Raw genomic sequence first — 16,963 nt, 5'->3', positions numbered from 1 at the left:
CCCTCAACTGCTTATAGCATTTCACACACAAATCTGGGGAAAACAATATTGAAAATCATATCAAGAGGGAGTATAAACAAAAGGCTAGTTATGCATACATCAAAATGTACAATCAAGGGCTATTCTGTAGCTAACAAACAAAAGGAAGAAAAAGTAAGCTTAAAAACCAGAAGACATAGGGATTACAGTTTAAGAATACCGCGTGAATAGATTAAGAATTCAGCTTCACTTAAGCCCAAGAAAGACAGTTGTTAAAACTGGCAGGTCATGGTATGAAGATGCTCTTCCACTTGCAGATAACGACTGCACAGGTTGGTAATTACTTAAAACCAGAATGGAAAAATCTTTGCAAAAGACAAATTAACCATTTGATTCATCAGGAAGAAGTTGCAAATCTTGTGTGTAAATTAGAACACAAACTGTGAAACCACTCTAAGAAAAATGTGGTGAACTAGACACGGTGCAGTAGGGGTTGATTGAAGGAAATACGCGTTGCAACTTAATTTGGATAATGTCTCCTTTTACCAGTGCTCACATACAGGAAGGAAGGTATGTATATTATCTTCCATATGAACAGGCTGCACAAAGCCTTCCATTAATGTTACCTGTAATGCTACCCAAAGAGTTAATCAAGGACAGAAGCAAACCTTCAGCACATGTCGCAAGCCGAAGAGCTGACTTTTGGGGTCCACACGAAAATAAGATAGAACTATCTTTTTGAGTAAAAGTCTTCTAAATAAAATAACATCCAGGTGGAGAGTCTCTTAGTGTGACAAAATTAAGACTGGTATTCGAAACATACTGCTAAAAATGCTTTGAAACTTCATTCTTGTTACCGTGTTGAAATATTTTTGTGATGATGGACAAGTGAAATGTGCTTATGCCCTAATAATAGCACTTGCAACCCGCGGCAGAAAGCAGAGAGCTCTGCGGGCTGAGCAACTGCGCTTTACTGCAGTTTTGCAAACCTACTTTAAAAACTACCCAGTTCTCAGACATTAGTTCATTTCTTATCCCCTCGTGCCAATTAAATAATGAATCCTTTCAACAGCAATTTATAAAATATTAAAAACTTCAGTTTCACTTTTACCTTAACGTTATCATAAAAAACAAACTAATTTGCAAAAGAAGAAGGTCATAACCGCCTGAAAAGGAAACACAGCTTTGCTAAGACTTAAGAATTGGGGGAAAGAGGGCACAATTAAAGCCTTATACTAATAATATTAATAGACTTGCACTCTTTGTTCAACTCAGAACTAATACAAATGCAAATTTTCAGGAGGGAAGACTTACTACATAAATTAGTTTCAACAGAGGATCTCTAAGACCTTGCACCTACTGGTCCTATATACCCTGAAGGAGCTAAAAGCCTTTGTGAAGAAGTAAGCTGATTTTCTACATTAAAATTCTTTTTTGGAATCATTAAAGCAATACAAGAAGAAGATGTCTCATACAATACTATGAAGGAGGCAAAGAGGTCCTTTCTACCATGGGATCAGCAAAGTCACACTCCTAGAAACTTTTTAAAGCAGTAACTAACTTTATAAATCTAGCTGGCTCCTCAGCATTGCTTCTGTTTATGGTACTTACATGGTCTCCAGCACTGTAGCACATTAAAAACCTCATACAACTTAAATTATTTATTTTCACAATATACAAGTGTGGCAGAGCACCCTGCTATTCCCGTTTTACAGACAGAAACATGTAACTAGGGGAAACTTAACCACAAAATATTCTAGTTGAAAAACTATTTTCAAAGTATTTTCTCAGTATTCTCACTCTTTTTCTTTAACTCTCCTTTTGCCTGCTAACTTCAGTATTTTATTAAGTATCCCTCTGGTCTACACTCTAATCCTAAAAAGTTATAGTACATACATAGCTACCCCCCATACGGTTTTCTGGCGAGGGTACGCAGTTGCAAATGTTTCACAGATTGCATGTATTACAACCCTAGGCCTTTCAGATAAGAATGTGTGTAAATATGTTAACAATCACAAAATGCTTACAAAATGCACTTAAGCAGACAAAACAAGTTTGTAGTTATATTTGCAAAATAGAATCTACTTAGTGACTCAGATTTCTGCAAACAGGTTCAGATCCCTCCTCTCCCCCTGCACACACAGAAGAGGGAATTACGCAGGAAACAGCCGAGGCAAAACACAACTACCACCAAGCGTCTGAGAACGCTCTCATCCTCATTTTAACAGATTCAGTATTGTGTGCTATTTTCCCTGTTGATAGTTCACAGTGCATCAAATACAATTCTTTAAAACTATATTACTTGCAGTATGTAGTTTATAAAGAACATTTGGCATTTTGGAAAAGGCTACTCGAGCAAATGTCCATCCTATCCAACAAGAAGCACGAAGACACAGCTCAGACTTTTGGGGTATTTCAAAAGCAGGAGCCTTTAAACCAAACAATAACCTATGTGTTAAATGTGTAGTTAATAGCTTTAGATTCTCCCCTGAAAAATGCTCTGCATTTGCACTTCCTACTGGATGAAATACTATTTCCAAAAAATATTTGATGTCTTGAGCGGTGCCAACACAGACCCTTCAGAGGACACAGCTCCTTCCACACGCAACCAGGGTCCTGCTCCCCTCACACAGCTCCTTCCAGAGCCACCTCGTCCTCCATTGGACACAGCAGCGACCACTTCCCACACACAGCTTTTATTCTTCAGTTAATTCCTATCAGCATCGTCCACAGCTTTTTTTGGTGTGTAACACACCCTTCAAAGTCCAAATCAAAGAGAAGTTTTCATCGGAAATGCTCCCATCTGTGCTTTCAGCTCTTGAAGGTAGTCTCAATACACATAAACATCTAGCTTGAGACCAATTTTCCTCAGGTTTTTATTTTACATTCACAGTAAATGTGATGCTCAGCTGTTTCTTAAACACCACAAGTGTCTCAGTCATTGCCTATGTATCTAAATATTGTTCAACAGCCATCTAGGTTACGCTGCTTCTGGAGCACCAGCTTACGATGCTGCTTTCCGGACAGGGGCACGTTGGTTTGCTCCGTTAGGTAAAGACACCAAGCAGTTACACACTGTTTTATTTAAAAATGCTGTACAAGCATTAACTAATCTGCCCAGCGTTCTGTGAGGGAGGTTAAGTATTACTCTCTCCTATTTTACAGATGAAGAAACAGACAGTTTAAGTGATTTGCCTCGGGCCACACAGGATGGCCGGCTGGGATTACCATGACGCTCCATCCCCATGTCCCTGGCCAAAGGAGAGACCTTCCCGCAGCCTGGTCCTCAGCAAGAAGGGGTCTCCTGCAAAACAGCTCATGCACCCAACTGCAAGGGAAGCTCAGGGTTTCCCATTTTAAACCTGCCACTACGCATCCTAAAAGCCTCCGACATCATTTTAAAATGTACTGTATCTAGCGAGAAACAATTCACTTTACAAACTACAGGTTTTTTTTTAATTCATTGGGACCCTCCGAAAACTATCAGTAGAGTAGTCTCCTCCTCTTACTGCCCTGTGGTTTAAACTTCTTAGAGCCTTTTAAGACGGATTGAACCAGAGGCTGTTGTCCAACTTTGTCACATCCAATAACCTGAGAAAAATCTGACATGGCTTTCAGGTGAACCCGAGTAGTTCCTATTTATATGTCTCAGCTAAACCGCTTGGAACTACCATTCAGTGCCACAGACAAGCCAGAGTCCAGGTCTGTTTTCCTCGACCACCAAAAGCAAAAGGTATTTCAATCAGAAATCGGGATATGTGCACTTCCTTAGCAGAGCAGCCTTTGAATATTTACAGGCAGCAAGATTTCTTTACGTTTAGATTATTCTTTCCCAGCTCCCTTATTAGTCTGAAAGGACTTGACTGGCTTTCCTTACGCCGTGATTAGCCATTTTTAAGCAGCAGCCCTCTGCTTGCTACATATACACTGGTAGAGCAAAAATATAATTGGGGAACATAGTTCATATTGTTGAAATGAAGTCCACCGAAGCCAGATTTTACAAGACATGACAACGTACTAATGCCAAACTGACACAAATTCTCATCTATGCGTTTTGGCTTTAATGGGTTAATTAGCTTGGCTGGATACAAATTTTAATTATCTGAGTTTGACATTAATGTCCTTGGAGTGTTGTCTATAAGGATTTGGGGAATCATAGACATTATTTTAGTTACTTCTGGAAACTGTGTGTTACACTGGGATTTAAATAGTAAGAACAGACAAGAACAGTGAGAACAGGTTGATCTATTTTGAAAAGTCAGACTTTTTGAAACAGGACAAACTGAGATGAAGCTGAAGCCTGGGTTACCTTGCTAGGCTCAGTTACTCTTCAGGGGAGTCTCATGGATATAGCCTAGAAGAAAAAGGCTGGAAAGTAAGGAAATAATCTCCTTTGAGGATAGGTGACTGGACAGAAATTTTACATTAAGTATAACAAAGAATTCTGTATGCAATTAAGACTTAGAGTTAAGATCTCTCCATCGTCTAACACCATTTCTCAAGTGGAAGGTAACCAGTCTCAAGATGGTTATATACACACAGAGTGTTTATACAAGGCAGGGAACAACCACCAACCTCAATTACTAACAGCAGCTCCATTTCTCCAGAGTAAGAAGTGAGTACCTGCACCTGACGGCAGCACCTCAGCCGTTCCAACTCCCCACCATGGAAAAGCCGAGCTGCCGCCGTCCCACGGCAGGTGCAGAAGGGAAGTTCATGGGGGAACCACAGAACATCATTGTGCTGCCAAATCTGCGATCGGCCACTTCTAGCACAATTACGATTGACCCCCAAACAAAACAAGAATACCTGTCATGCAGTCTGTGAACGCAGCACGTTAATATTACTGAGGCTGGAGATAAAGTATCACACAATCTAATGCACATACTTCGCTACTGAATTCTTTGGAGATGGAAGGTGTTCCCTTGCAAAAGTACAGTTGTACAGTACAAATACAAGTACTGTTAATGGGCTGAGTTATGGCATGCTATTTCAACTGCACTACTTATTTTCTTGTTTTTAAGAGGCATAAATAGATCAATCCTCTGAGGCTTTTTAACGACATTTCAATAAATATATATTTAATCTGCAACAAAACATTTTCTAGCCAATAATTTTCCAACAAACTATCACAAGTTACTTGAAAGCAGTGAGACCTGCAGTTCTGCAGAAAGCAGCATCTACTAAGAGCTTTTCAAAATACCCTTCTCTGTTTTTCTATTCTTTTCTGTTCATTTTTGTAGAGATTCATTTGTTTTAAGATTCAAAAGAGAATCCCGATTGCTTTTTGTGCATACGGATTTAAGCTCTCTTTGTGCTCGCAACAACATAAATAAATTCATTCTTTATAACATCAACTGCACTAGTTCTTTAAAATGCAATGCAACCCTTTGTGCAGTAGCTTTGTGCCTTTTAAAGGCAACCTTCATTCTGTCTTCCACGTTCCCTTAGTACCAAAATCTGTAGAAATGTGTACGGATAATTTGGCTTTAGGAACACTAAGGAAATGCAATACATTTCTCTTTTAGGTTTACGCACCTATGTAATTGCTAGAATTGCATTAAAACATTCCAATTCCTCCTAAATGAAGAAGGGTGGTGTTCATACAACTCCTCTGTTGCCCAGCGAGAATTACAAAAAGGCAGGGGCTTCTTTGAGTCACAATATGTAACTCATAGAAAGGAATGTATTCTCCTTACTTCCCTCCCTGTGTTCTGGTTAAAATACCGAGCCTGTGGTCCTATGAGAAACCAAACACCTCCTGGGGACTGCAGAGCAAATGTAGAGCACTTAGCACTCCACCGAACCAGCCCTAACCTAACAAGGGTAAGGAACGAACTGATGGAGGTTATCAAACTAAAACACGATAATCACAAAAAAACAGTACAAAGATGTTTGAAAGCACAGTGAAAGAAAATCCTCCAGCGTGCAAAAAAAGGGCAGAAAAATATATTTTTCTTAATAAAGAAAAGCAACAGCTAGATTTTTTGGTAACATTGCCTGCATTTTTTGCCGGTTTTCCCCCAAAAAAGTGAGTAGGCAAGTTTGTGTTACATTCTTTAGAATATAAAGGAAGTTATTTTCACCCTTGGATGAAACATTAAAACCTCTCAAGGCCTCACTCTTGCACAGATGGGAAATGGAAAGCCTTCCTCTCATATATTTTGGAGACAATATCCTTTTTTCTGGAAATACTGATAAGGAACAAATTCAAACTGGTCCTCATCCGCCTGGATCATCTTATTTATTAAAAACAATGGTATCTTTTAAGCCCTGTATAGTAAGCTATCGGTCAATTTTGATTGACACAAATATTTGTATTAAAGGTTACATACTGCAATTTACAACTGGGTACTATCACAATACTGTATGTTAATGTAATCAGTATTTTCATTTCATGAATTCATTTGCAGCATGACACTGCAAGGGTATTCTTACATATACCGAAGACACAATTGCTAAGTAGTTCAACAATTCTCCTTTAAGTGGGATTTTTTGTTATCTGATAAATCTTTAACACAATAAAACCACTCCTAGTTCTCTGTGCATGTTTTAATTTCCCACCTTTTAAAGTGTTTAGACACTCGGAACACCTAGCACACCGAATTAATCCACAAATATTTACAAGAAAAATCTATTTAATTTCTTTCTATTGTAACTACCACAGGGACTATTGTAATGAAAAATTTCCCATCTTAAAGAATTAATGCGATTACTGATATAGAGAAAAAATGTAATTTATATCATCACAAACACGTAAAAGATATAATCCCATATTCACAAAAAGAATCTTTATTCCCTCTTTGAATTCTGAGACAATACAGTCTTGCCTTGAGGAGAACAGAAATATTATGAAGTACCTTAAGCAAGATAATTGTAAGAGAAAAAACTACAATTGCATTATTGTTGTGCTAAACTGTGACATACTTAAAAAGCTAATTTCTTTTATTATAATGGAATTTGGTGTGCATATCCTTTAATCTACTTCACTATTTCTTCACATTTTTACACACAAACATATGTGTAAAGTGTTTCCCGTTACCTGTACTACCTGGTTTAACAAACTGCAACAAATTTAAAACAATTAAAAACATACTTGGCAATTCCATACACTTCACTAGATTTATTTTGTAACAGTTTTGGAACTAATTGAACATCTAGGATTGTCACCAAAATGGGCGGCAAATTAAAGATCTACCGCATCTCAAATATTATTCAAGAAGACACGATCAATATTTTATGAAAAAGTAACATGTGACATGAGTGACTGTCCCAAATTTTACCAAATACATTTCAACCAATCACAATGCTGAACAGTTTGCATCAAAAGCTAAGCAAACAAAAATGTATCCCCAAAATAGGGCTTTCTACAGCTGTGTCAGCTAAAGTGCATCTACTTTTAAAATTCAGTACAGTCACCCTTCAATTATTCCTTTCAATTAAATAAAATTTAACAAAGAAATTAATCTGCTGTGGCTGGACATTTCTCTATTCCACAGAAGCAAACATTTTTTCACTTATTCTCCTATAAAAAGCAAATTCAACAAAACTACTAAGACAAAAAAGATGACCTAATTAGTGCTAAGTAAGATTTAAAGCTTTTGTATCTAGCATACTCTTATAGCTACCCCTAACTACCATGCCTTTATACTCACACCCCCATCTTCCAAAGCTTTACACTCACTGATATTTGATTTATCTGGCACTATTACTGCTTAAGCATGCAAATTCATATTGTCCATTCTTCTATGCATCCAACATACACAGAAGGAATCAAACTGTAAAGAACGTTTTCTGTGAATGTTGATTAAATTAACTGTTAGGGCAGTGGTGTCCTCAAAGGCAAAGAGGGTCACCCTGGGTGACCAGAGGTCTTCCATGGCCAGACCCACACAAAACTAGTCAAAGGCAATAAAGAAAACTCCCCAGAAGCAGCAAGAAATGAGTGAGTTACAGGCATCACTTACCCTTTTCTACTCAAAGAGCCAGTCCCACTAGAAACCTTAATCCCCAAACGGATGCTGTCCCACTCCTCACCACTCCGGACAGTGGGACACAAGCAGTGAAAATGTGTCTTGCATTTATTTCCTTATAACTCTTCATTTCCGTTACAGCACTGAATTATTAGTGCGATGAAATTAAGTTCATTTCGGTTATCTGCACAGATTTGACCAGCTAGTTATGAAAAAAATAATTCCCATCTAAATTAAACAGAGTAATATTGGACCAAAACAAAAATGTAGGTCACTGAAGAAACAAACCATCAACAAATATTGGCAGCTTTCTGTTCAGGAAGCAGTTTCAGCACGAGCCTTTCTTTGCTCTGTCCAGAGCCCAATTCCTATGTATCAAAGCCTTTAAGCACGTGCCGGCCTTAAGCACAGGCTTTAAAAAGCTTGGCTGTGTCAGGAGCTTCCGAGCGGCAGTCGGGCCACCGGGCACCGCTGGCAGTGCCGGCCCCTGCAGTGAGCTCGGCCTCTTCGCCAGGGTCACCTCCTCACAACATTTATGGCCAAAACAAAAAGCTTATGTACTAAAAATCAAATCATGTTGTGCCAATGTAATGATAGCACCCAATATAGATCACCCCGTAAACTATGAAGCCCCTATGCTCACAAAATGCCAGTGAAATCAGAAATGATACCTGTGAAAATAACGACAGTGCGATACACAAAACAGACTTTTAACACTTGTGAAACATTTGTGCCACAAGTGGCCAATTCACAATACACAGCAATGGCCTACAGGTCTTTCACATATATAACTTTTTTCTAGTTAGAATAAACTAATAAAATCTCCAATATTCTCCTCTAAGTTGCTCTCATTTAGCGAGAAAATGGTTGAAAGAGCTTAAGTCAGTTGTATTTTTTAAAGGAGAAAAGTGTATCTATGAATGATTTCTTTTGTTCAGAATCAGAGCTACTAATATGGCTTTTATCATCCAAAACTGAAAATAGTCCTGAAATAAAAAGTTTTTAGTTAATATCAGTGTTTTGGAGCCTCCCACTGGCAGCCATCACACAGCTGAAGTGAACCAGCAGCTGAATGGAAGGTTTATATCCAGCACCAATGACTATTTTGCTTTAAAAGAAATCAGTATTTCTGAGTTCGTATTTTAAATGCAATTTAAAAGATCATAAAGGAAAGAATCCAGCATTTATTGTGTGTCTCCCAGCAGACTACTTAATGTTCAAACATCTACTATGCAAAGGTCAAATGATTTCACTGGATGTAATGGTGACAAAAATATTCTGCAGCACTGAAAAAAATATCAGATAATCGAGGAAAAAGATATGGACCTGGGATCTCACAAGAGTCACAATAAGTAACGTAGATTCAGTTCAGTAAGAAAGAAAATTGCAAAGTTGTGTCAGGAGAACCAGATTGAGAAAGATAATAGGTAAAATACAAATTACATACTTTTGGCGATGTTCTTCATAAAGGAATATTTTAAATGAATACAGCAAATGAATTTAAACCTTCTCTTACAGAAATATTGCTTGCAGAGAATTGGAAAAAAAACCCAAACAATGTATTCAGATGGGGAAGCTCTGAGGTGCTGCGCTGCAGGCAGCAACATGGGTAGCTGAACTCCAACCTCCAGTGTCAACAGTTGTGGTAGTTGTAACACACACACAGACACACACACACACACAGGGTGAAGCTGCAGGGAGTGCTCATGTAGGAATGAGACAAATTACAGGTAAACCAAATTGAAAATAATGTACTCAAATGCTTATCTGAAGCAAATAGCAAAAGCTAATAGGTACCAATTTACTTTCTGTTTGATTGTGCTTCTCCTTCCTTCACATTTGCGTTCGATATTTTAGGCTCTCATTCTTGCTAAGATACAGAGGCTGGTGATGGTCCTGGCTGGTGGTCCTGGCTCTTCAGAGCCAAGATCTCACCACCAACTCAATAGGAATCGCCAGGAATTGCCGCTCTGCCTCTGTGATGTGCTGCTATGTAAGATCACCAACGGCTCTTCATGAAGGGAGATCCAGTGGATCTCTCCTCACGAGTGGATAGGAACATGGATGGCAAGAGGCAGAAATGCAGCTGAGCAGAAAATGAGAGAAACAAACAAACAAAAAACCCCACCAAAGAGGAGTAAAGCGTGTGTAGAGAAGAAAGATGGAAAATGATATAGACAAAAAAACAAACGGGGGACAAGGCAGTAAAGAAATAACAGATAAGACAAGGGAACAGAATACAGGTAATAAAGTAACTAAGAGCAAAAGTACAATGTGATGTTCACTTTCTGGGAGAAAATACAGCATTTCTCACATTAAAGAAAAGTGAAAGGGAGTTTTTAGTTTGGGCTGTTTCCTCTTTTTTTACTTTTGTGTATAATAAACTAATGAACAAATCTTGACTGATCTTGTTGGTAACTTAAGCTGATGTATCAATAAAAAAAGTTCTGGCTAAATGTTTAAAAAAATTAGACATATTCAATAAAATACCAAGTGAAGGGAAAATTAGGTACTAAATTGATATTATATCTGAACAGGACTTCTGTCAGCGAGCTCACAAAAAAAGAGAACAGTGTACACGCTGCTACTTTTATATATTAATACAAAGATACGTAATTTTGATTATCAAATTATGTTCAGAAACATACATACGTTTTTTTCTGTGCTCAACCAGTGCAACTGCCTGCTTTGCTGAGCATTTTGAAAACCAGTTGTCCCCAAGTAGAACAGTAACCTCGTTGGTGTTGACAAGTTTTCCTGGCATGAAGGCAAGAGGACCAAAAGGTACCTGTTAAAGACACAGAAGAAACTGCTGAAAACCACTAATGAAAATAAAACCTAGACAGTCATTCATCTTAATCTTTTTTTAATAGTGAAATACAGAGTTAAAGAAATAAAAATTCTACAGCAGTTATTTAATGACTAACCCTTCATAAATATTCAAATGACCAGATCCATTTGAATTTAGTATTGTACTTACAAAATCAGAAAAGTGGTATTTAACTAGACAAGTTGTTTTATGATATAAAACTATGGTATAGCTGAATGCTCACATGGAAAACAAATTCACTTAATCGTAATATGCAAGCCTTGATAATAAAAATATTAGCATTTAGATGAGTTACATATTTGTTATACAGACTACATTCATTTTGTATAAAAGCGAGTTTAGCTTTGCTAAAATGTTTAAGATACTTAAATAGGTATGGTCAACTCAAAGATGGAATTGCTTTCCTCAACACCTGTCCTGCTAATAGTAAGTTCCGAGAACCTCAGTGTGAATTTGCAGGGCTACTGGCAGGATCACAGACTGCGCTTAATCTCTCTTTGGTTTATCATTCACCACGATGCAGACCTCAGCCTTCACGCGATACTCCACCAAGCAGTGCCCATCTTCTAATGACTCCCCAGGCAGAGGAACAACACATAAAGCCAGAATGCTTCAGACAGGAGGACACTGGCCAGAAACATCGTTTGTAACTTCAAGAGGTGCTTTTAAAAACATTTAACCCCCATTTTACCATGTCTTTACATTGATTTTTTGAATTAAGACACCTTCCACAGCCCACAGTTTACAGACAATGCTGTTGCTGAGAAGAAGCCTTGGCCATCCTCACTGTTGCCTCCTGAGTTCTTACCCTTGGACCACCTGCCCACCCACCTTTGGGCTTCGCTTGCAAAGGAATTAGGAGATCAAAATCAAATTAACATGGAGGTGGCAAAAACCTAAGAACCACATTCATGTCAAGTTTTCTCTTTCTTAAGGTAGAAAGAGATCTGTCTCAACCAGTTTGTCTCAGTTTCTTCTACTTTATTCCTCCGCTGCCGTCTTCATTTCCTCAGGACAGCCATGTGCTTTCTCATCGTGTTTGTGGTGAACCAGAGCGCTTGGCATAGTGGATGTTTCCCTGGAAAATGATCTTCCCCAACTTAAGGAGGGTACCAATGCTTGAAACAGTTCTCCCGCAGGCAGGATCCTGACGTTAAGCCTATGCAGAATGTGCTTTTCCTACCCGTGCACCCTTCCTGACTTGGATTTCAAGTAGCAGACTGCACCATTTGCCTGTTCACTCTTCCCCCAAAATGCAGAAAGCAAAATTGAAAACATACGAAAACATTTGGCTAACAGGATGGGAACTATTTATATACATTCAAAATAGCAGATGTGAGCTGACACTGCTCCTTTAACTTCGCTCTATCTAGCTTTTTAAAAACAGTTTCTTTTCTATGCTTCGAAACAACACAATCTTTCTGCTTTACATCAAGTGGCCACGCAAACACACATGGTGGTGGGACTACACACATAAAATCCAGAGCTGAATCATGAGCACAGGAAAGGGAAACACTCTTTTCCCACATGGTAGGAGTACTCCAATGCCATCTTACAGCTCAACTCTATGTGCTGAGCCAGGCTGCCAAGGAAGAAAGTCATCAGGCACTTGGTGCTGAAATTAGCCATTTAGCTACCTACAGTAGAACTTCCCTCCCTTCCAAGATTTATCTTGAATTGGACCTGAGAAGGAAGGAGGTAAAAAAGAAAGAAAGAAAAACCAATCTGGTCAAAATTCTGGTGAATTCAAAATTCTGAGGGAGCTCTGCAGTTGTTAGGGAAGATTCAAAGCACCAGAAAAGATTACTATGTCAATGTGAAGATCAGTGAAACAAAAATTAGCAGCACCTTTTTATGTAAAAATCAATGTTCTAGGGTTTATTTCCATGAATCAGGAAATACTATGGCCACTTTCTTCTCGGGAAATGACTAAGTACCGTAATTCAGCCATAATTATAGTTTTCTATATAACAGATTTACATATCAAACATGTCAGGTTTTGTGTTAGCATTTATGTCATCAGTTCTCAGTTGTCAGTAACATTGTAATTTACAATGGATTTCAAAGAAAAGAGAAAGAAACAAAAGACTTAACTATAATCATAATAAATGTAACAGTACTAAGTACTCTGTGGCAACCTGAATAACACCTCACTGCCAGTGCAGATACCTCAGTTAATGAAAATTTTAGCCCATTTCCTTGTGTTAACTCTCCAGCATACATACCATGATATCGTAGGACAGTTTATCGGGCAACGTACTGAGTCGTTCCTGAAGAGCCTCATAATCGCTCTCCACCTTCTTCCTGTTGACAAATTCAAGATGATTCTATTATATATCTAAAAGCAATGATTCAACACTCAAAAAATACAGAAAAAATAAACTATTTTACTCTTAAACTTTTTAATAAAAGACTTGGGATGACGAATATAATAGCTAGATTATTTTAGAATAATATGTATTAAAATAGGGACATGATTCTTTCAGATCATGCATGTCCCTTTCCAAATTTGAATTTTTTATGGTGCCAAGAATCAGTTATTTCACTAGATTGGGCATATCCCACTCCATGTTCAATTTCAATGGTTATACCACCATCAATATTTAGAAAAATAACTGAAAATCTAGTTCGTACTTTATAAGAGGCAAATTCTTCAAAATAGCACATGTAATAAAGGATTCAAGACCTTGGTTTGAGCTAACGTAAATGGGCAAAACTTTAATTAATTCTGATTTTCATGGGAACTTTGTGTTCCTACCAAGAGTCAACATGCCTGAAAGATGGCTTGACCGCTACGATGCCATCCCATCCTCAATCCCTGACCAGGGACAAAACAGGCCAGAAATCAGCTCCTGCATGAAGGGGCTGGCCAATAAATGTCAGGTTTGATGATATTGTTTACTTGTACTTCAAAACAGTAAACATATATGTGGTAGTAAATTCTGCAATAAAAAGGCAACTGAAAGCACAGAGCAGCACGTTTAACAAAGCTGACCCAAGATGCAAATTACAGGTTTTCTGAGGATGATTCAGGAAAGCAATCTATAAACGTGCTGAAAAATGAATGTCATAGTTGATAGCACAACTCTCAAAATATTAGCATTGATTTTCTTAGATTCATAAGCAGAGTGAAATCTTCAGTATACCTTATGAAAAATTATCTGATACTCCTATGTTTTGACTTATTTGCTTCCATAGCTGAACTTTGCTGTAATCACCCTACTTTATACCTGGAGTACTTTATACTTTAAGTTGCTGAACTGGTCCTGAAAAAGAGAATTCAGGTTTCTATGCAACTTGGACATTAAAACCGTATTCCATATAACTGATTTACAGAAGAACCTTGCTGCTGCTCTGGTTTGACAGCAGATTTTTCCCAGACATCTTAGGCAAGTTTCTTTGTCCACTGCCCACATCAATTCACTTCCTTCAGAGAGGAAGGACAAACTCATGAATCTTAACAGAATTCACTAAGATGTTTTTTGGGGGAAGCAATATAATGACAACTTGGTGTCACCAATAAAAATCGATTGCTTAATGATATTTACAGGATCCAGCCTCTGCCTGCCAGAGATCTGTAGTTGAGGAATGGGCAGCGATGGGCTCCAAACATTTGCTGAAAACCAAACCCAGCCAAAGGCCTTGCCCATGTCTCAAATGCCAAGAGAAGAGTTCATGGGAAGAGAATGATACGAAAATCCTCCCAGTCGCAGCTGGATTAAATGTTCCCATCATTTCACAGCTGAAAGTCACTCAACATCTCTTCACTAATCTAAAAAGAAGATACTGCCTTTAAGGTCTGACTGCTGCCCATTACTGAACAGTCTGATTAGGGTACAGCACAAATCACCCGCTAAAAAACTGTTTTGCTTTATGAAGCAAAGTATGTTTCTTCTTTTCAGTGGGACTACTGCTCTTTGCTGATCAAACCGTGGGAATCTCTAGAAGTGTTGCCACATCTGGAACTGGACCATCGAGATAAAGAGAATTAAAATCAATCCTTAATTGACCTGAAACAGCATTACTTAAGGAAGGAAGCTGACCTCCCTCCTCACGTACAGTTGACAGTCCCCGAGCTCTGGGGTGTGCCAGCCCCATGCTCAGTCCCGATCCACAATGAAGAGCCAAAGGGAACGGGGAGGATGAACATTGAAGCTCCAGCTACAAATGTGTCCCTAGAAGGGGAAACGCGTGTCTAGATGTTTAATCCCGTACCAGACCCATTACCAGATTCACAGCTTTAGAAATACACTTCAAGAAGTGTACTAAAAAATGAAAAAGAAAATAATTTAATGGAAATATATTGAAGCTGAGCATTTTAAAACCCTATTGTTATTCACCCAATTCTATTTAACATTCTTCTGTGTCACTGACTATTTAAAAGGTCTTATACGAACAAATTACTCAGTTGAAACGAGAGCACTCAGCTCTTGCACAATCAAGATCTAAGTAAGGGTACTAAATTTTAAATTATTTTCTTATAAAGTAAAGATTGTATGGATGCTGTATAAACTGCTTTTCTACATAAAAGATATCAGTAAGTTAGGTTTTCCTTTTGGCATTCTGTGCTCAAAATCCCCAAGTTCACGGGGCCATGCCCAGAGTTTGCATAAAAGCAGACACTGGAGCAACTCCTGCCACAGCCAACCATCCCAGCCCGCTCACAAACCTCAGCCATCTTCATAAGAGAAAATAATTGTCACAGCTTTCCAAACTTTGAAAAATCTGTTTGAATTTTAAGGCTTTTTGTCAATGAGCTTACTTCTGCAAAAATACTGTCTCTTAGTGAAAGAATGTACATGCAGAATTGGGTTTGTTCAGCCTGGAGAAGAAGGGGAGGCTCAGGGGAGACCTCATGGTGGCTGCAGCTTCCTCACAAGGGGAGGAGGAGGGGCAGGCGCTGAGCTCTTCTCTTTGTTGACCAACGACGGAACCCGAGGGGATGTCAGGAAGATGTGCCAGGAGAGGTTTAGGTTGGACATCAGGAAAAGGTTCTCCACCCATAGGGTGGTGGACACTGGAACAGGCTCCCCAGGGAGGTGTCACGGCCCCAAGCCTGACAGTGTTCAAGAAGAGACTGGACAACGTCCTCAGACACACGGTGTGACCTGTGGGGTGTCCTGTGCAGGGACAGGAGTTGGACTCGATGATCCTTGTGGGTCCCTTCCAACTCAGGACATTCTATGATTTTGTGAATTCCACACAGGACCAAATTGGTAGTGACACCACAAAGCCGCTGAGAAAATACGTGTGCTGACTTCACCACAGCAACACCAGCAGGCACTTCAATAATATTTCCCTTATTGAAAATTAATGCAGCCTCTGAATTTTAAACATAAATGAAACATATTAGTTTTAGATTATTTTTTGCGAGCCAATAGTCAGAATTTAATATGATGATGTGTATAGATTGCCTTGATTTTTTTCCTCTTATCCAGTGCTTGCAGCCTATGTGCATTTAAACTAAAAATATTTGATACACACTAAATATAAATTATTTGCTTGGAGATCTTTCAGGCATGAAGAAAAAAGCCTCTTAAAATAAATTTAAAATATTATATGCTTGATGGTGTATAACCAAAGGTTTAATCTCACCACTAAAGGGGCAGTTGCTGCGATTCCGCAATAACCCTGCAGACAATAATCAAGACAGCTCCTGTTGTTCTCTCAGTAAAATCATGGTAAACACAGCATGGATATATTGTAATTTGGTATCTGTAAGATCAACTGCTATATCTCACAGTAACTCATAATATAAGATTTCATTCACCATTAAATGTACATTTTCCTCAGATGCCATACAAAACTGTTATTTACTAAGCATGTTTTCTATTAACCATAGATTGCCAACAGAGAAAAAAGTGCCCACAGATAATTTTTTACATAACAAACCATCTCTTTCTAAGCACAACAAACTAAGCTTTATCATACATTCTACTGGGGGGAAAGAAAGAGGAAAACATTACTTTCAGATTGTTTTAGCACACCTGGGGCAGGTGGGAGCAGAATTTCCTTACCTGCTCCACAGTTAGGAAAAAAACACAAGAAGAAGAATTAATTCCACCCTGGGAGTATCTTTTCACCAACCAGGCAAATTCAGCATTCATCCCACAAGGTTACTCGGGGATATTTAAAACAGAAGTATAAACGCTAAGGTTCAGTATATTCGTGGTTTAAAGTA

General features: G+C 38.5%; 1 protein-coding gene across 1 annotated transcript in view; it reads right to left on the bottom strand.

Moving 5' to 3' along the window:
* URI1 (URI1 prefoldin like chaperone) overlaps positions 1 to 16,963 on the bottom strand; it is a 42,148-nt gene that overhangs the window by 12,642 nt on the left and 12,543 nt on the right. The window contains exons 3-4 of the mRNA XM_082062377.1: positions 13,008 to 13,086; positions 10,605 to 10,740 (exon numbers count right to left, since the gene is read on the bottom strand). Coding sequence (XP_081918503.1) covers positions 10,605 to 10,740; positions 13,008 to 13,086 — 215 coding nt within the window. The remainder of the gene's footprint in view (positions 1 to 10,604; positions 10,741 to 13,007; positions 13,087 to 16,963) is intronic.

The sequence above is a fragment of the Streptopelia decaocto genome (genome assembly GCF_964273445.1).
Source record: "Streptopelia decaocto genome assembly, chromosome: 11".
Lineage (NCBI taxonomy): Eukaryota > Metazoa > Chordata > Aves > Columbiformes > Columbidae > Streptopelia > Streptopelia decaocto.
This window is presented reverse-complemented; position numbering and strand designations above follow the sequence as displayed.